Here is a 19990-nt window from a genome sequence, read left to right as displayed (position 1 = left end):
GCAAAGGTTTTGCATCTCAACCTTTCTGACCTTGCAATCAAATGCCATTCTCCCCAGACACAGAGATGCCCCAGGCACAAGAGAAAAGCACCTCCAAGCTTAAGCTCCTCCAGCCCAGACATGTAAAGCTCTCTCAACACGAGCACCATTGTGTGTTCCCAAGATGCCTGTTCAGTGATTCCACTCCCAGAAACCCGAGGTGTGTGATCAAGGGCAAGGGAACCCCGAGCTTCCAGGGGAGGCCCTGGATTACCCACCAGAGCCAGCTCTGTGTCCTTGTCCTGTACAGTAGCCCCTGGGGCTGCAAGCAAACAAAACAACGATCCCCCCCCCTTGCTACCAGAGGTGACCCCTCGGTGATACTTTGGGGTCTTCCAAATACTTCAGCCAAAAAGTTATTTTCTAACAACAGTGGCTAAACCAACTTAATTTGGCATCCTTCTCCATAGGTGAGTATGCTCCTGGAGATCTCCTAAATCTCCTAAGTGTAGGCAACATAGGGAAATGGTAACCATGACATTCCCCAAGAACAGGTGTGCACCAACGCCCCACCTGGAGAGGACTCTGCTGCTCCAGGGCTGGGTTTGAGAGCACTCGCCCCTTGCATGATGCCAGTTGTCACCTGCAGCATCCCCACAGAAGGCAGTCACAGCTCAGCACCTCGGGAGAGGCCTCCCAGAGCCAACTGGTGGAACATGCTGAGTTCTCTTTGCAACCCCTTGTGTAGAGCCTCTTCAAAACAGGAGGATGCTCTTTCTAGAGAGGAAAACTGAAAGAATCATCCCTCCCCTTATTTGTTGTCCTCACCTGCTGTAATATGGTGACAACAAAGAACACTTTCATTTTTATTAAGGGCAGTCAACCCAGCTTTTCCCAAAACACTGGCCTAAGTGCTTTCATCAAATTAACACTGAACCCTCTAAAAAAACCCCTCAATCCTAGAAACCACACTGCTGAGGACATTTAGTGTGCAAAGATAGTTTGAGTAAGTCTATCCCACATCACGCTAAGCCCAAGAGTGATGCCATTTGGTTTATAATTTCTTCTTTTTGTGTAATTTGGGAAAATTCTATTTTCACTCCTTAGTAGCAAATGCTGTATTTCTTCACATCTGAACAGACAATGTTTCCGTTGGCACTCACAGGATCCTCCCCCAGAGTGCACACAGTGTACGTTCAATTTTATTTTTATCAGAGCTGAGCCCCAGCCAGCAGGGAGTGGTAACAAAGCCCACAGACCGGAGAGATTTGTTTGGGACTGATTCAGGAGCGTTGTGTGAAAACCAGAGCGTTAATGAGGCACTCTGCCAGTTCTGGTATGTTCTGTCCTGTGTCACTCTGACAACTACACCTGTTACACCAATTCACAGAATCACAGAGCCCCAGAATGGCATGGGATGAGAGGGACCTTGAAGCTCACCTGGTGCCAGCCCCTGCCTTGGGCAGGGACACCTTCCACTAGCCCACGTTGTTCCAGTTCCTGATTTCTCCTCTGCAACTCTCTTCAGCTCAGACAAACAGCACCCAGTGACTGCAGTTGTATTTTTTTAAGAAGCTGGAATGCTTTCAATGCTCATGTCAGCCTTTCTGGGCCAAGAACTCCCACCTGGTCAGGGTGTGCCTGCTGCATGACGATGAACCGCGTCAGGACGCACGCAGGCGTGGCAGCAACTGCCCCCAACACGCTTCGGCACAGCTGTGACACCCGGGCTTGCAAACTCCCAGCTGTAAGGAACAGCTTGGTCCCTGCAGCAAAGACAGAGCCCTTCTCTCCTATTCCCCCTTCACAGCTGTCCCTGACTTGGCACAGCCCGTCAGTGCCGCGGAGCTGAAGGCGGCCATGCAAGGAGCTGGGCACCAATCCTAGAGAAAATCCCCCCCAGAACCACCTGCCAGGCTGCTTCGCAAAGGAAAAACACCTGAAAACAAGTGCCTGAATCAGACAACCAGGCCCTCAGTACAGTCACACATCCAGATCCCTACCTACTGCAGCCACAAAAATAAGGAGCATTTGGGTTTTTTATGTTTCTTCTAAAAAGCTGAGGGAATAAAAGTAAAATAAATACTTGCAAAATAACCTGTATGTTATTCCTTTAATGATACCAGTGAGCTCCCCAAAAACACTGATAGTGTAGAAATTATGCTGAAGCACGTGTAATTCTGTACCTAAAGGTGTATTCCTTACTGCAGCTTTGCACCAGATAACTGCAGGCACACGACAAAGCAGCACAGGAAACCAAATCCTCTCATGTTCAAAGTTTTCTCATTGTGTGCATACAAACCTTACCCAAACCTCACCAAATTTAAGGCTGGTGAGTGATTACATAATTATACATGTGCATTAGATATATACAATTACACTTCACTCAGTCACCAAGACTGTCCCTCTCCTGTAATTTTAAAGAAGTACTTAACGGCACAAGCAGTTTCATTACAGGCATTAAGCGGAACCCAGGAGCTGTTGTGCATATGGAAAGGGTTAGATCCCAGTTAGGCACGATGAATCAGCTGGAGTGACTCAAAATCGTTCCAGACTTCTCTGAGAGAGAACTCAACAAGTTCTCCCCAAACACAAGCAGGGTGAGTTCAGGGGAAATGTCCCCTTTGACTTGTGAGTCACAAGTCAGTACAATGCCCTCAGACCTGAACTCTCTCCAGCTCTCTGAATCACATGAAACTGAAGCAGAATTTGCTGCAAACTCCCAGACTTTCTAGGATACACAGCACTCATGTCCTTGTTCCTGTCCTGCTCCAGGGGGATGAGCTCTGACTTGGCTCCACCAGCTCTATCCCACCCAGCAGCACAGTGACAGCACACCCAGTGCAGGAGAGCCCCAGCTCTGCTGTGCCCTGGGCCACCAGTGCTGCTGAAGTAAGGCCCAAGCAGGTGGGAGGGATGGTGGACAACTAAACATGCCCTGGAAATAACCACACACCCCACACTTTAGCTCTTTAACATCTGCCCTAAGGTGTGAACTTTCATGGAAAGGGAAGCCTCAAGGCTTCTCTCAGGTAAATTGATTCCAACAGGTTCAAACTCAGATTTGACACATCCAGTTTAAATAAACCAGCAGTAGTCACCTTAATTTCTGACCTCCTCCATTTAGCACCACCTCAGACCACAGTAATAATAATAATGATGAGGATAAACCTCCCTAGTCTTGGAATCACAGAATGGTTTGGGTTGGAAGGGAGCTTCAAGCTCATCCCATTCCACCCCCCTGCCAGGGGCACCTTCCACTATCCCAGCCAACCTGGCCTTGGACACTTCCAGGGATCCAGGGGCAGCCACAGCTTCTCTGGGCACCCTGTGCCAGGGCCTCCCCACCCTCATAGGGAAGGATTTCCCCCTGATCTCCCATCTACTTCTGCCCTGTGTCAATTTAAAACCAATGGCCCTGTTCTACTATGATTTGTTCCAAATTCTGTAGTTATAAACAAAGCAGAATCACAAGCAAGAGGCAGAAAACCCATAAAATATTTTTACAGAAGAAATCCCAATATCCTGCAAATGTCTATCTGATCGAGTCTGCTGCCAAGTTACAGCACAGGAGCTAAAACTCCTACTGAAACTAAGATCCCAGAAAGCAAAAATAAGCCACAATATCCACCACATCCAGTGACAGACAAAATTTGGAATTCTGGCTCTGTGTGACTGCTTTATAATTACGTTGTTTCCCACTTCTTTTGTATCAGCCTTCAACTTGTCACTACACTGCGACTGGCGTGTCAGTGGCAGGAAAAGCACCGTGTTAAAATGAAACTAAACATTGTCACTGTCAGTTTATGGAAACGGCGCTAAAATGTCACCGTGCACAGCCGTCACGGCGGGGCTGCTGCGGCCGTGCCACCGCGCCAGGCAGGGCCGTGCCCATGGCACCACAGCTTCCTGCGGCCCCAGCGGCCTCCAGGGGGAAAAACCCCACGGGGTCAGCTCCCACCGGGGCCAACTGTGCTGGTTTTTAACTCTAAACAAAGCAGTGATGGGTTTATCAGCCACTGTGCACTGTGCTTGGCCAGCTGCTGCCGTGCCATCCAGGAGAGCCCTGCCTGGGAACGATGGAGTGCCTGGAGGGACAGAGTGCCATGCCAGAGTGGAGAGAGGCAGCACTGCTCCCACAGATCACAGAACCCACAGGATCAAGGTTGGAAGAGACCTTCAGATCACCCAGCCCACCTGCCAACCCAGCACCACCATAACCTCCCCATAACCACGTCCCAAGTGCCACATCCAGATGCCTCTTGAACACTTCCAGGGATGGGGACTCCACTGCGTCCATAGACAACTTATTCCAATGCCTGACCTCTCTTTCAGTGAAAAGTTTTTTCTAATACCTACTCTGGCCCTCCCCTGCACATCTTGAGGCTGTTTCCTCTCCTCCTGTCTCTTGTTCCCTGGGAGCAGTGCACCTGTTACCCAGTGAGCCACTGCAGCTCCCATGGAACACACCCCTGGATCACAGCAGAGCTCCATCCTTTCCCCTGAAAGCCACAGCACACCGGGACCACTCAGATGTTTGTGCCACAATGAACAAATAATGTCATTTTGTTCAGGAATAATCTTAAATCTTTTTGGTAACACAATCTGAAGAATTATTCCCCATTCACTTCTTAAGGGACACAAACCCCATCCTTTGCTTATACAAGCATTAAAAAAAAGAAAAGAGAGAGGCCCCGAATTCACTGGAATATTCATCATTTCCAACCTTAAACCCAGAGCGTACAAACAGACGAATCTGGCAAGTCAGAAAGCAAAGCCAATTTAATCTGTGGCTCCCCTGAGGTAAATGTAGTTCACAGTCCTGCCCCCACCCCAACCTCAGCCATAATCCCAGCTTCCTGGAGGTAAGAAAGCACTGGAGTGAGGAAAATTCTGCAGCAGGATATAATGATCCAAAATGACAGGGACAATAATGACAATGAATTTCATGTCTCCCAGTCATGAGCTGGGGATGCTTGACTGGGCTGACTCACACGATTAAATTGTTACAGGTACAGCAGAGATGCAGTTATCATCCGCGTGCTTTTGGGAAGGGCGCCTGCGGCAGCGCGCGGATGCGCGGCCCTTCTGTCGGGAGCAAAGGGCTGCTCCTGCAGCGACGTGGCTGAGCCCGCACCTCTGACAGAGGCAAAACTGGGTTAAAGATGCAGCTGGTTCAGGCCATTGATTTTATCCCTTCTGAAAATGATAAAAGCGCTCTGACGGGCAAGGCACGGCGGGACTCGAGCGAGCGGAGCCGCACGGACTGTGCCAGGGACCCGGGCAGCCCCGGCTGCTGCGGATCCCCACACTGCTCGTGCCAGCACCAGCAGGAGACTGCTCCACTGCTGGGGGCTCAGCCCCGGGCTCACTGTGCCTGCATCCCACCAGCATCACCCTTTCCAGTCCCCGCTTCCTGGGCAGCTCTGTTACGCAGAACACGGGACACACGGCACGGGAACAGCACGGGTAGGGAGCACACAGAGCGTGTCCCAGCCATACCCATGGCGAGCGTGCCTGCAAGGCTTCTCTCACCCCCCAGCCTCAGGCCGGAAACACCGAGGAATATGAGAAGCTGTGTATTTAAAATCACCTATGGAAAGTCTTTCCAGTGACAAACCATCAGAGTTTTTATACCCAGGGAAGGAAAAACAGCCACAGAGCTGTCTGTAATACCCCTATTACAGCTCAACATCTCCAAATATCCATTTGTCAAACATGAATTATAAAGCCATAACATTTCATAATTCAGGACACACTCAAATCCTAGGAAAAATAGCTACAAGAGCCCAAATAAAAAAAAGCATTTATTCTGTTTTTGACAGCTTAATGAATGCCCTACTCTTTTGCATTGATTTTTGTGTGTGTGTCTGTGTGTGCACGTGTGCCTGGGAAGGATTTCTCAGGGGGTTTGCTGTAAACAGGGAAAGCGAAATCCTCTGCCAAGGCTTTTTCTACTTTTAAATAACCTCCACATTAAAATATTTCAGCAGAGCATGTATGCAAAACTACTGAGAATGCAAAAAGCAAAAAACCAACTACTTCCATTGCAATAAACATACTGGAGATTTGCAGAACAAGACATTAAACAATCCAATACCTTGATGTGGCAGGAGAGTCCCAGACACAGCATATGTTAATTCCTTCTTTCAGGAAATAACAGCAATTCAGACAGCATGGTCAGCAGAGTTCTAAAACCTTAAATTCAGGACTGATTCCAGAACACAGATTTTCCTTACACATCTAAGGGCTCATCTTGCAAGGCAAAATATGTTAAAAAAGCCTGCAAGCATCTAGAGACAGAAAAATAATGTATCTTAAAGAGAACCGTGCCACTTGGAATTGCTGAACACTTTACATTGACACACTCTGGCCAGCTGGATCCCTGCTTTAATGGTTTTCCTAGTTCTTACCATAATGAACTCTATATAATTTAAATGGAGATTAATTCTTCCATTTAAAGTGCTTTAGAACAATCCTGCCTGAGATCCTGAGCTCAGCCCAGCCTCTCCCTGTGCCTCCTCTCCAGTTCTCCCCGAGCCCCTAAGTGGATCTGACAGATCCCTGCTCAGATAGCAGCCGCCTTCTCCCCCCAAAATGTTGCCTTTTTGCTATTCAGGAGTATCCTAATACCAACAAATGCTAAATGCAGTCTGACATGTCCCCCTAAGAAACAAACTTGTAAGTTGTGGCTTCAAAGCAAACCTTGAATAAATAGGACACGTTGTGTACACCCCGGCTAACATCCAACATATGCTTTGGCTTCCCGATGCTCAGGCAGAGCAAGAATAGCCTCTGGACAAGGCTGTGATTTGCTCTTGCTGGTACTTCCAACATTTATAATGTACCATTTTTTTGTGCCTGTATAAACAATTTAAAGAATGTAATGAAGACGACCCCGGCGCCGGTTGGGAACACAACGTCCTCATGAATTATGGATGGCTGGACGTGCCGCCGGCAGCGCTCACGGCCGCACAAAGAGCGGCCCCGGGCTGCCCTGCAAAGGGGCACGGCCACCACCGGGGCACCGCTGGGCACGGCTTTAGCGCACAAAAAATTAACTTAGACGTGGAACGGTTTTACCTCTTCCCTTTGGTGGCGGGGATGGACATCTGTGATCATTAACAGCTCTGTTATCAACAATTACAGGGACAAGGAATAAAGGAAAGCAAGGAAACGGGATAAACCTGCATTTAACTGCACTTACAGTTAAGGCACTCCATCCTTAAAAGGCCAGTTTATCCATTCGTTCTTTAGGGGAGACAGAAGGGATGGACAGAGAAGGGAAGGATATCACCTACCTTAAGATTTGTATTTTTCTTTGCCATTTTTTAATACTCTGTTTTATGACTAATCCTTCTGAAAGGCTAAAATGAGTTTAATTCCATCTTATGACCCCCTCCTCTACTTTCAGTTCCATTTCCTTTCCCTTTGTGCTCCGTTCCTCTGGATTTAGGGTGTGACAGTACATCATTAAAATTCAAGTATAATAATTTACATGACCTGAAGGGAGCTTGCTGAAATGTTATGACTTAAACCCCATTTCCTGTGGCCAGAACACGGGTTAATTGCTCAGGACAAAACAGTTCATGTGCTACAGCCCCACGGGAGCCCACCTGCCCCACAGGCCACCCCACAGAGGAGGCACCTCAGACAACACTGAGCTGAAACACGGCCTGTTACCAACTGATTTAACACTGGAGTTGGACAGTCTTTATTCTGCACTAGGAGCAGCCTCAAAACACTCAGATGTGTATTATCAACTCACAAATTCCATCCTTGAGTCCCTCAAACCCACTTCATTCTTCAGGGAAACTGAGGTTCGGTGGAGCTTGGAGAGCTTTTTTAATTTTAATTCCAAACACCGTTTCTCTACATTCTGCCTAAAAATGAGGATAACTAAGCTGTATCTTATAAAGAAAGCAAAATAAGGCAAGACATAGATTTTTTTTCCCTTTTTTCCCCCCCTATTTTACTCTTCCTTTCCAATATTCAGTGTGTGTTTGTTTCCCTCTGTTGGGATGGCACCAAAACCTCCAGAGACATCTCTCAGACACTCAGAGCCCTGCCTGTGTTTGCCATCAAAGCCCACGTGGCCTCTTGGTGCTGAATCTTTAGATTTACAACACTATTTAAAATAATTATTCATGTAAGAAACATGAAGACCAATTTTCAGGCTATCCTGAAAGGTGTATCTTCGGAATGCTGGAGTAGTAAATAGCCACGATACAGCCAAATTATTTATTTAATCAGAAAAAACTTCACTAGATTATAAATAGATTTCAAGCTATAGTGCTCTTATGAGAAGTGTAATTACATTTAAGAGAACCACTTCGTTCTTCTGGCAGGCTCCTGGGATCCCTTAAAACAAGCCAAGGAATAGCTCAGGATATGGAAAAAATAAATCTGAATTCCTTCTCTGTATGCTGTCTACAGCAGGTCCTGGTACTGGGTACAAAAACCACCACATAATCCCAGCACAAATTTTCCTAAATAACCTCTTTTTTTCTCTAGATCTTAAAAATAAGATAAGATGCAGCCTCCATCAGTAGTAAAATCAAGTAAAAACCAAGTGAATCCTTTAAATCCCATCCTAGTCCCAAACAAGAACCTGCATATACATATTCCAACACATATATATGAATTTTTAATTGTTTTTTCACGCTGCTGTGCTCTGAGACACCTGCAATTACCAACACAAGCTTTAGCCAGAAGCCCCATAAACCCCATTGAAGCCCAGTGTGTTTCCAGAGTCCTTCCCAGTCCAGAACCCCTTTGATGAGCTGATGAATTGTGTAAATGCAGTTCCACAGAGGGAAAAGAATTCCCTTTATAATCCACCTTGTGTGAAGACCTTTCTGCTGCCAAAAGGTCAGAAACCACATCTCCACCAGAACATTTCCACACAGCTCTGCACCCACTAGCCAAGAAAACTACTGTATTTGCTCCTACATCCAGTAAGTTGCTGTCATGAAAATGTTATTTATCTCCCAAATCAATGCTTAAGAGGCAAGTTGAATCCTACAAGCTATTCTTTCCTGTAGAGACCCCCAGTGTACAATCTCCAGCCTCACACTTGTGTTTTTGATGCCTTTTCCCGGTCTTAAAATCAAGAGTCAGACATGGTTAGAAGGGAAAAAGGGATTTTACCTTGGTATTTATTTTAAGGATCCTTAGGTGCACATGTCCAGGTCATATGCACCAAAATGCACCCTGCCCAGTCTATCCCCAAAAGATCTGGTATCACATTAGAGATGTTACTAATTAGCAGATCTATCAAAGATTCCCCAGTGAGAGGCTCAAGTGAGCCCCTCTCCCCAGGGAACCTTCCCTGGATGGTTCTATCTCAGTTTACAGAATATGTTCTGGAGAGGACCTTGGGCTCTGGGGCACACTGATCCCCAGCTACGAAGCTTCTGAGATGTTGAGTCTCTCAGCTTGACAAACAAGTCCAAGAATGTAGGCAAAAAGCACTGAGAATACAGAAGTTGTAAAAAGGTGTAACAGGGGTATAAAAGAAAAGGCAAAAAATCTTTATGGCATCATTTTAACCCCAAACCCAAACCACGTGGACACGGAACAGGCAGAGAGACAACGCACCGTCGTAGTAGACAATGGCTCCGACCAGCTTGTCCTTGCGCAGCATGGGGAACAGCTCCAGGGCCCGGGACTTGGTGAGGACATAGCTGCTCTTCAGGCACTGGCTGCCTGCCACCAGGTCATACAGCTTTATCCCAACCCAGTAGTACGGCAGCTGCCACCACCTGAGGGGAAAGAAGTACCATGGAGGGGAAAAAAAAATACAAATGAAGCATTCAGAAGTGCATGCACGTGCTGTCATTGTAATACAGAACACGGTGAGGAACACAGAATGTTCTTACAGCAGTTTTACCTTGGACAGCACACAAGCTCATGGTAACAAGACAATGTAAATACTCCAGACTTAGGTGTTGTTTGCTACTGTTTTCAGCTGAGCTACTCCCTGCAGTGAGTCAAGCAGATTCAAGGCTTTATTTGCTCTAGAATCAGGATCTAAACAGGGCTTTTGTGTCTCTGTGTGAGCTACTGAAGCTGCGTGTGCAAGCTGAGAGCACTCTCCCAAGGCACTGTCTAAGGCCTCCTGCACAAACAGGACCATGATAAACGCAGGCAACCACTGACCTACACAAGCTCCAGCCCTCACAAGCCCCTCCCACTAAGACAGGAATAATAAAGACAGGAATGGTCACAATAAAATTAAGTTCCTTCTGCAAAACCTCCCTGCTCTAAGCAGCTTGTTCCAGTGAGTAATTGCTCTTACAGACTGAAAACCTAACCCAAAGCACTGAGTGCCTTCCTCAGAGGAGGAGGAACCTGTTCTGCCCGTACCCAACTGCCCTGTGCTCGTATGGACAGAACAGCACCTTGCTGGGAACACTGGGAGGGCGTGTGTTGAGGACAAGGGTGCACTGAAAGAATAGCAAATACATCCTGGGAATGAGAGCTCTTTCCAGTTTGGGTGCTGGGAGGGCATTGAAGAGCTGCACCCCAGGGTGTGCCCCCCAAAGCAGCGACTGCTGGCTGAGGCACAAGAGAACTTTGTGCTTCTGCAGCCCAGCAGCTTCCCCCCACTGCCAGAGGACAGAGCCTGGGACAGCTTTAAGAAATCTCTCCCAGGCCAGGACTTGCTTGTGAGAAGCCAAGTGAAAGGAGAGAAAGCACAGCAGAGCTTACTTGTAGATGGGGAGCATGATGGGCAGTGGGGCCGAGAGGTGGGGCGCGCTCTGCAGCAGGTGTGCACGCTCCTCCAGAGCCTCCTTCACCATCCTGTACTGCAGAACACCAGCCATGGTCAGTCCCACACCATCCACCCTCCTCCAGAGCCTCCCTCACCCTCCTGTACTGCAGAACACCAGCCATGGTCAGTCCCACACCATCCACCCTCCTCCAGAGCCTCCCTCACCCTCCTGTACTGCAGAACACCAGCCATGGTCAGTCCCACACCACCCGCCCTTGGTGCCAGTGGAAATGCTCAACAAGAGACTTTATTCAAGTATCAACACCTCACACCATTGATACTGGGATTTCAAAAACACACTGTGATCTGCTGAAAAACTCAGAGGTTAAGAAAAAGGATCCCCAATAAAATTAAGTTTCAATAGTTTCATCTTGGTGCCTTGGCAGCTCAATTGTGTAATTTTTCATTTGAATGTAAAGCACAACAAGCACGTTGCCCTAACGAGGGGCAGGAGGCACTTCAGGAGGGCTAGGACTCATCCCACAGCACAGCTTCCATGCCAATTCCCACAGTTCAATCCCACCCTAACTCCAAGCTGCAAATGTGGAAGGGTTCTTCTCCAAACCAATCAATGTTCATCAATGTGGAGTTGTTCTTTGGCAAAAAAGGTGGGTTTCTATAGGTGGGTAACTGCAGGGCTTGGATATTTCCCCCTGAAAAGTCACCTTTTCTGCAGCAGCGTTACAACCACTGAAACACACTTTGAGAGGTTCCAATGGGAGGACAATGTGATTCCTCAAAACAGGGACCTCAGGCTTCCACCCACACAAGAACACACAAAAGCATTTATACACTATCACTCATTTACTGTATTTTCTTGCTCCATGCCAAAATAAATCACTCATTTACCATCTTCTTTTCCCTATTCCAAAATAAGTCGCTCATTTACAATATTTTTCCCCCATTCCAAATTAAATCACTCATTTACGATCTTTTCTCTCCCCGTTCCAGAGCAGGACAGCCACTCACTCCCCCCAGTTCATGACCTTACCCATCTCATTTTATTTTAAGCTCTTTTTATTCTCAGATCAGCCCTGTCTCTGCCTGCCTTTCCCAAAACCCACAGCCTACTTGGCATGGCACTGGCACTGCCCACCAAAGCACTGCCTTCCCGAGCCTGGAGAGCTCCCCCAGAGAAGACACTTCCCATGCACAGTGGCTGTGCAATACAACACTGAAAAGCTCAAAAGGAGACTCAGGTCTAACTGGGACAGTGAAGTGTCTACCAGCAATTTTTGCTTAACAACCAGCACAAACAATTACCTGCTCGAAATCCAACTTCATGATGGCCTTCTGGAGGTACCTCACTCCACCATGGATCAATTTAGTGCTCCTGCTGCTGGTCCCCGATGAGAAATCATCTCTTTCTAGAAGGGCTGTTTTTAGTCCTGTGTTACCAGAAAACCAAATTAACTTCTTAAATTACACAATTTGTATGTAATTCATTAAAGACACTTCTCTAGGGTAGAGACAATCACAAGAAAAATTACTCTGTACATGGATAAATTTGTATTCAAAGTGTAGCGCACTGTCTATATTGTAATGAAAAATTTTAGCCTTCTTCCTGAGGGAAAAGCCAAAGCAGAACTTAAACAGAAGCACATTAAAAGCTGGATATTTCACAATGGCAAGGCATTACGGCACATTACGGGGGCCACGCTCCCGCAAGCAAATGAGAGCTTGGATGCATGGCAGGAACAGAGGGGCTTCATGGACACTTTTAACCCTTTGCAGCAGAGAGCTCTAAACCTCTTGCACTAACAATTTAAGTGGCATTCCAGAGAGGGAGACAACTGGCAGCTCTGCTTACTTGGAGTTTGCTTCAGAGGTGCCCAAAACCAGGGCAGAGCCAGAGAGCGTGGGGCACACTTGGAATTCTGACACACACAGGAAAGAGTCTAATCAGCCTTAACCACTGAATCCCTTGGGTGGAAAAGACCCCCCAGGATCACTGAGTCCAACCACACTCCGGCCCTTCAGTGTCCTTGTCATGAGGGACCCAGAACTGGACACAGCACTCGAGGGGCCTCAGCAGTGCCAGCACAGAGATTTTAACATCTCTTGGTCTCCCAAAACTTTTATGTCCTCAAAAAAACCTAATTATTACTGGTAACTTACAAAGATCAGAGCAATTTATTTTTGTCGAATGTGACTGAAGATTAATGGACACAATCAGAAATAATTTGGTGAAGATTTATCAAACACACGAAAAGCAAAATTTGTTGTTAAGTGAAGCAAACACGATAAAAGAGCAAGTTCCATGAATGAACAGCATTGAGACACAACTCATTAACCAAATGCCCGTGAATATTTCACACCTCAGAAACCTACTGATATAACCAGTATCTCCAAGAAAAGGATAAACAGAGATAAACTGTGATAATTTCTGCCTGCTTTACAACTGCACTTTCTGCCAAAGCCCAGCAGAGGCAGAAGTGAAGAGATCCCAAGTTGTTCTTTGTCCCGTGTTATTAAATGTAACAACCAGGCTGGAGTTTGGACTCATCTCCCTACGGTCAGACCTTACTGCTCGATCCATTTCATATTACCACACCTCCTAGACAGGTGTTTTCCAGCTCCACCTGCAAAACACTCCTGGGGTCAGTTTTGCCTCTGTTTCTGAGGCACGTGTCCAGGTTAAAGAACCTGAGAACTTCAGGGCTCTCTACTCTGGCCAATCCCCCAAAGGGAGGCAACGGGAGCACGGACCTGCTGAGTGACCTTCTTCAGGGTCCTTTTGCCTTCTGAGAGCAGAGGTTTCCTAATCAGGACAACCCCTCCTCTACCTTCGAGTACTCCTGAAAAGCCAGCCTGAGAAGTTTCTTACAAGCCAGGTGACCCAAGAGGGAGCCTGCAGCTGAACCTCCAGGCCTTTACCTCTGGTGGCCGCATCCAGAGCGCAGCCACAGCCCGTGGCTCCCCCGCCGATGACAAGGACATCGAATTCACCGCTGGTTTGCAGAGCCAGAATCTGCTGCTCTCTTGTGGGGAGATGGTCCTTCCTTACTGGAGCACCTTCTGCAGCTTGAACCTGCACCAAGGCACCCTGCAAAGGTTGAACGCAGCCCGTGAGGCCCTGGCTTTGTTTTGCATACACACACATATGGGGGACAGACACCCCCCAAAACACAGCCTTTTCTAGAACCAGAAAGGTAAACTCACATATTCCCAGCCATATTTAATAATAATATTGTATTAAACACTGAGGAGCAAACTACTAAAACCATGAAGTGTTACTACACGCTTACTTCACCTTGCCCACCTCAATGTAATGCTGCACTCAAGTGCTACTACCTGTATTAATTACTCCTAGGAACACTCAAATGTTACAGGATGCTGTTGTTACTTTAATAAACATTATAAAGGAAGCATTTTAATAAACAGCCACAGTTGGGCTCTTGACTCTCTACAAAAACCAACCACAGCAAAGGACACAGAGCTGAGTGTACATTTTACATCTCATACAGTGGCATTAACCCAAGCTCAGGTTTGATGAAGTTCAGGAGTGATGTGATTGTCAAATGTAGGGCACTGAAACACCAAGGAAACTCTAATTTCACATCCTTTTTGAGACACTTCTAAGCAATGCAGTTTATTTGTTATAACGTCCTACAGCACGTTAAAATACAACTTGAAAGTGACAAAGCCTAATGATGTGGCAGTTTCCAGGCAAGTTCACACCTTCCTGGAACAGCCCTGGGAATCTCTTTGGGCTGATATTCCCAGAGCCCGTGCTGCTGTCTGTGCAGTGACTGTGGAGAGAAGGGCTAATGCTCAGTCACCTACCAGGGACCATGGTTTAAGTGTGAAGGGTTTGAGCAGTCTCTGAAGGCTCTCTGCTGTTAACATCAACTTAAGCTGAATTCTAAACATTTCCAGACTTTCTTGAAAATTATAAACACTTTGAACACCAGAAAAACCTGTTTAACCCTAATTTAGGACCTAATTTAAGGTCTGAGCATGGCCCAGTCTCCAGGCCAAATGGCAGACTTAACTATGCAGAATAGCTTCTGTCCAGATCTCCCAGACAGGAAAGAGCAAACTAATAAAAATTCAAGTGACAAACCACAGAAACTCCTTTCCAGCCAAGCACAAAAAGCCTCAGTTCAGATTATATGGTGCATGCAGCCTAAATATTTTTGTTCAGAATTATTTGCTCATTCCTCAGCAGTATCATGATTTAAATGCATCAGTTCTGGGTCCCTCTCACTACTGTAGAGCTGAAAATAAAATCTAGTAACTAGCAGCCATGACTCAAGGAAGTGCACGTTCCAAAGGTAACCACTGACCAGGTCCACTCTGCAATCAGGGATGATATTGACTCTAATGCAAGCAGCTCATGAAAACCACTTAGGACAGCAGCAACACTCTCTGCATGTGTGGTACAATTCAATCCATGGGGAAAGTCGGGCTGGAGACAGAGTCCTTCACTTCACAGTGAGGATCTAACGAGCCCAGAGGAGACCCCAGAGCTGCTCCAGGGCTGGAGCCCCTCTGCTCTGGAGCCAGGCTGGGAGAGCTGGGAAGGTTCCCCTGGAGAAGGGAAGGACACAGGGAGAGCTCCGAGCCCCTGGCAGGGCCTGAAGGGGCCCCAGGAGAGCTGGAGAGGGACTGGGGACAAGAAAAATTAAGATTTGGAACAAATCCTAGCACGACCACTGGTTTTCCCAAGTGTGGTGATCCCTGTGGGATCAGCTCTATCTCCCCAGCCCATGTGGGGCACCCAGGAGCTGCACTGAGCACTCGCCCAACTGTGCCCAGCTCAGCCCCGGCTGCAAACGCTGCAACAAAGGTCTGCTCATTACCTGGTGTTTACAGGCAGAGCAGCCCTCAAACAGAGCCCACAGCTCCCGAGGCACACACAGAGCTGGGAAGCAGAGAGGTGAATCCTGATGAGCCTCGTGTTTACACATTAACGTGTGGCTGCTGGCAAAGATCACTGGAGGAGGGACAAAGTTTGGGCACTTCAAAGAAATTCCATGTTATTCTTCTGGCCATGGAATTCTGTCCATTCCCACATCCTCCTGCCTCTTGCTCTGCTCTCTCACTGGCCCTCTCACCTCTACCACTAAAGCTATAAAGCTTTTATATCCCTGAAGTATAATAGAAACGTGTCATAGAATCCCAGAATGGTTTGGGTTGGAAAGGACCTTAAAGGCCACCTCATTCCACCCCCTGCCACGGGCAAGGACACCTTCCACTATCCCAGGGTGCTCCAAGCCACACCACACCTGGCCTGGGACACTGCCAGGGATGGGACAGCCACAACCTCTATAAAGAATGGAACACTGATGCAGTTCCAGAACACGTTTTTCCAGGGAGTGATGGACCCAAGAAGGGAGACAGTGAGAGGATCGAGCTGTTTCTGTCCCCACTTGCTCCACGGTGGCTGTGACACATCGCTCTGCCAGTGCTCCAACCATGGCTCCCAGCTCTCCCTCCCAGAAGGGGATGGGAATGCAGCACATCCGAGACTTTCCCTGGAACACCCAGCACCGACAGGGCTGCAGCAGCCGGGGCTGCAGGGCCAGGGTCAGCGGCTCCTGCTTCCCCTCGTGGAGCTGCTGCTTCAGCACTGCAGGGTCATCCCAGCCACAGCACACAGCAGCTGCTGCCAGCTTCCCAAAGCACCACCCTGCCGCTCCCAGACAGCAGTCACAAGGAAATTGGGAACACTAAAAACACCCGTGGCTCTGTCTTGCACGTGTTTTGGGTGATCAAGCTCAGCCACACGTGCTCAGCTTCCATAAGCTCTAGAGAAGGAAAATCCCCACCTCCCAATTCACTTTGCACTGCACTTCCAGACAATTTTCATAGCATACTACTTAACTTCAGGAGAATAACAGAACACCAGAAAAGCCAGATTTGGAGTTCATGAAATACTGGCATCAGGTGGGTTTGACTCCATGTTTCGGTTTGTTCTTAAACCCATTATCTACAACAAATGGCTCCTAGCAGAGCCCAGAGCAGAGTCCCCAGCATCCAGCCCCTGGTATAGCCAGAGTGTGGAGATTAGCCCTGGAATATAAGCAGAGTGATTAGTACCAGGAATTGATATAGATATGATGCATCTTGCTGTCAATTAAATGGGGGAGTGAAGAAAAGCTGCACACAGGGATTCCATCTGCAGTAACGTGATTAGTTTGGCAGTGAACAAGTGTGTTTACTGAAATAAGCAATTGCTGTTTATATCTACAATTTCTCAGGCAAGAGTTCCCTGAATGGTTTTGATTACGCTCTTAGTGAGAGGAATTTAGTTTGGCAGTTCGAATTTAATCATCAAGTTATAAAGCGATCTAGTAATCCATAAGCCAGTGCTCTCATTAATTTGCTACTGTAAATCTCCAGGTAGGTTTGCAGAGTCAAATTCATCATCCTTATTCATTTAACAAAAAAATACAGTAATTAAAACTCCCCAAAGCAGACCCTGCATTATCATATTATCACACTGTTGGATCCACCTTGCTGAGCCATTTCTACTGACCAGCAACGCACTTACACCAGGAAGAGCAGGATTGGGAAAGGACAGCAGAATCTTCAACTCCAAACCAAAGCATGGCCTTTCCCCTTAGTGATCACGAGGGCAGAGGGGGAAGAAAAGCCAGCAGTGGTCTCCAGTTCAACCTGGCATATCCAAACATAACACCCCATCTCACACCTGGCACCAGCCTGCTTAGGTTGATGCATTAAAGAAAGGCCCAAAAAACCAGAATGCAGCAATTCAGTCAGGAAGCAGGAGGATCTGGTATCTCCAATTTTCTGTCCCCACTAGCGCAGAAAGTGCTGGTGAAATGGCCAGCAAAGGCTCACTGCCCCACCTGGGCCATGCAGGTGTCTGGGTGTTCGAGGCCACATCACAGAATGCCAGACTGGTTTGGGTTGGAAGGGACCTTAAAGATCATCCTCTTCCACCCCCTGTCATGTTCCACACCTTCCACTTCCCAGGCTGCTCCAAGCCCTGCCAGCCTGGCCTGGGACACTTCCAGGGATAGGGCAGGGGTGGAATGATATGAGCTTTAAGGGTCCTTCCAATCCATACTGTTCTGTGATTCAATGATTCAATTTCAGCTGCATAAATGTGATTCAAAATGTGTGTGAACAGAAAAATTAGTTGGGATAAAAGAACAAGTGGTTGTGTCGTTCTGACACCATGACCACACTCTGTAAAATCCTGGGGTTTGATCTGTCTCTGGAAGTTCATAGCGGCCATCCATCCCCAGAAAAATGGGAACTCCCTAAATTCTGGAATACTGCAGACAATATGCAACAAGTGAGCTCTCCAGGTGACTCTTCCCTTCCAGCTCCTCTTATTTAACAGTCCTAAAAGTTGCAGCTGCCATTTTTGACAGTATGAAGCCAGGCTGTGAAACCCTGGGATAAAGACTCTGGAGAGAGCATTATCAGCTTGGAGCAAGGCAGACAGCCCGATGGGGAGCTCACTTGAAATGCTGGGGTTTATTTTCTGCAACAGTATCTGAAGCCATAAGAATCCTGGCTTACCCACTTCCCAGCTTGGCTCCCCAGAAATGACTCATCTCATTCCCAGCTGCTCCTCCTCCTCCTCCCCACAGAAACGGCCAGAAAAGGGATTTAAAAGCCGTTGTGGATGTGGCACTTGGGGACATGGATCATGGTGGCCTTAGTGTGGGGGAATGGTTGGACTTGGAGTCTTGGAAGAATTTTCCAACCCAAACAAGTCCCTGGTGCAATGATCGAGAAGGGAGTTCAAGAGCACAGCCACTCCAACCCTGCTGGGAGGAGCAGATATGCCAGGGAAATCTGTTTTCTCCAGCAGCAGGATCCAACACACAAACTGAGGCTGGGATGTGCTGCACCTCCTTCTCTATCCAACATCGCCCTTGGCTGCTGGGGGAACTGCCTCTGTCCATGCACCCTCACCTGGAGCACTGCCTGGAGTGAGCCCGGCTCACCGGGGCTGGGCTGTGCCCACCAGAGGCAACAGGAGCCTGCCCAACGACCTCCTTGGCACTGATCCTGTCCCCAGCCCTAGGAACCCAACAGGAGCTGGCACCAGGACTGTTTTGAAGCTGAGATGTTCAGAGGTAGCACTGGTGGTTTCACTTCCAGCTTCTAAGCTTGAAAATACTGTCCAGACAGTGCTTTTACTTCAATCAGGTCCTTCCATTCCTCCTACAACTAAGTAAAGCCCACAGTGGCACCCAAAGGTCATTTTTAAAAACTATTTGTACAAGCCTGACATATGCTCTGACAGATTTTAAGTTTCCTATTTTATCAGAAATCATAATTAATACTTACGTGTTTGTTTCTATACTGAGAAAATTGAGAGAGGCCAAAAACTGTTGCTATGGCACCTCCTCCAATGAGAGCAGTTCCTTTCACTGCCTTCTGAAATGCCATTTTTTACTGGAAGAAAAGGAGATAAAAATTAATTGGCAGTTTTACCATGTCAGGATCTGGTACACACAGAATAGACCATTTGAATAAACTAATGACAATGTTGTGACAAGTTGAAATTTAGGGTAGCAATGTCTTAATTAGAGACTTTCACTGCAATATTAATAACTTCTAAACAAAGTCTAGACAGAGCAAGCCGGAGTGCTCTGGTGTTTGCTGAGAAAGCTGAAGGAGGAAAGAGTATGTAGATCTGAGTAGATACACACCCTCCACAGCGACCCTTGAGTACGTGACAGGTACTGCCAACCCCATGGCAAAGGCAGACCAGGAGCAGCCTGTCCCCAGTCACAGGGCCACCAAATCCTTATCCCAACACCACATCAGATCTGCTCCTCAACGTCTCCTTCAGCTCCCCACCCGTCCCATCAAACTACTGCTACAATCCCAGCAGCTTAACAGCACTCCCTCCTGCCTTCCAGGCAGGAATTGTCCAGCCTGCCCTACCCTGGGATGGTAGCGGAGCGACGCCGTGCAGGCAGGAGCAGGGCCCTCAGCGAGAAGCAGCAGCACAGACAGGGATGGGATTAAGCGGCTCGAAAGCAGGGTGGCACTTTATCACCCAGCTCCTGAGGGCTTGAAACCAGCCCTATGTGGGTCAGGCAAATTCTTAATAGACCCAGTGTTCGGATCCTGAATGACCAATTTGCATGGGACTGACCTGAATCTTAAGCAGGCACAGCCCAGTCCATCTTCCCAGCCCGTGGGGGCTCGAGCCGCGTTAGGGACAGCATCCATCCCGCCTGGGGATCCCACCAGCGCTCCGGGCCCTCCGCACACGGGGACACCCCTGTCCAGGCC

At 47.8% G+C, this 19990-nt stretch overlaps 1 protein-coding gene across 1 annotated transcript in view; it reads right to left on the bottom strand.

Annotated features, from left to right (window-relative positions):
• Positions 1-19990, bottom strand: part of GPD2 (glycerol-3-phosphate dehydrogenase 2) — a 48742-nt gene that overhangs the window by 18622 nt on the left and 10130 nt on the right. The window contains exons 2-6 of the mRNA XM_082284754.1: positions 19034-19141; positions 13634-13802; positions 12020-12144; positions 10693-10790; positions 9580-9743 (exon numbers count right to left, since the gene is read on the bottom strand). Of these exons, the coding sequence (XP_082140880.1) occupies positions 9580-9743; positions 10693-10790; positions 12020-12144; positions 13634-13802; positions 19034-19135 (658 nt within the window). The 5' untranslated portion in view covers positions 19136-19141. The remainder of the gene's footprint in view (positions 1-9579; positions 9744-10692; positions 10791-12019; positions 12145-13633; positions 13803-19033; positions 19142-19990) is intronic.

Source organism: Coloeus monedula (assembly GCF_965178545.1).
Source record: "Coloeus monedula genome assembly, chromosome: 7".
NCBI lineage: Eukaryota > Metazoa > Chordata > Aves > Passeriformes > Corvidae > Coloeus > Coloeus monedula.
This window is presented reverse-complemented; position numbering and strand designations above follow the sequence as displayed.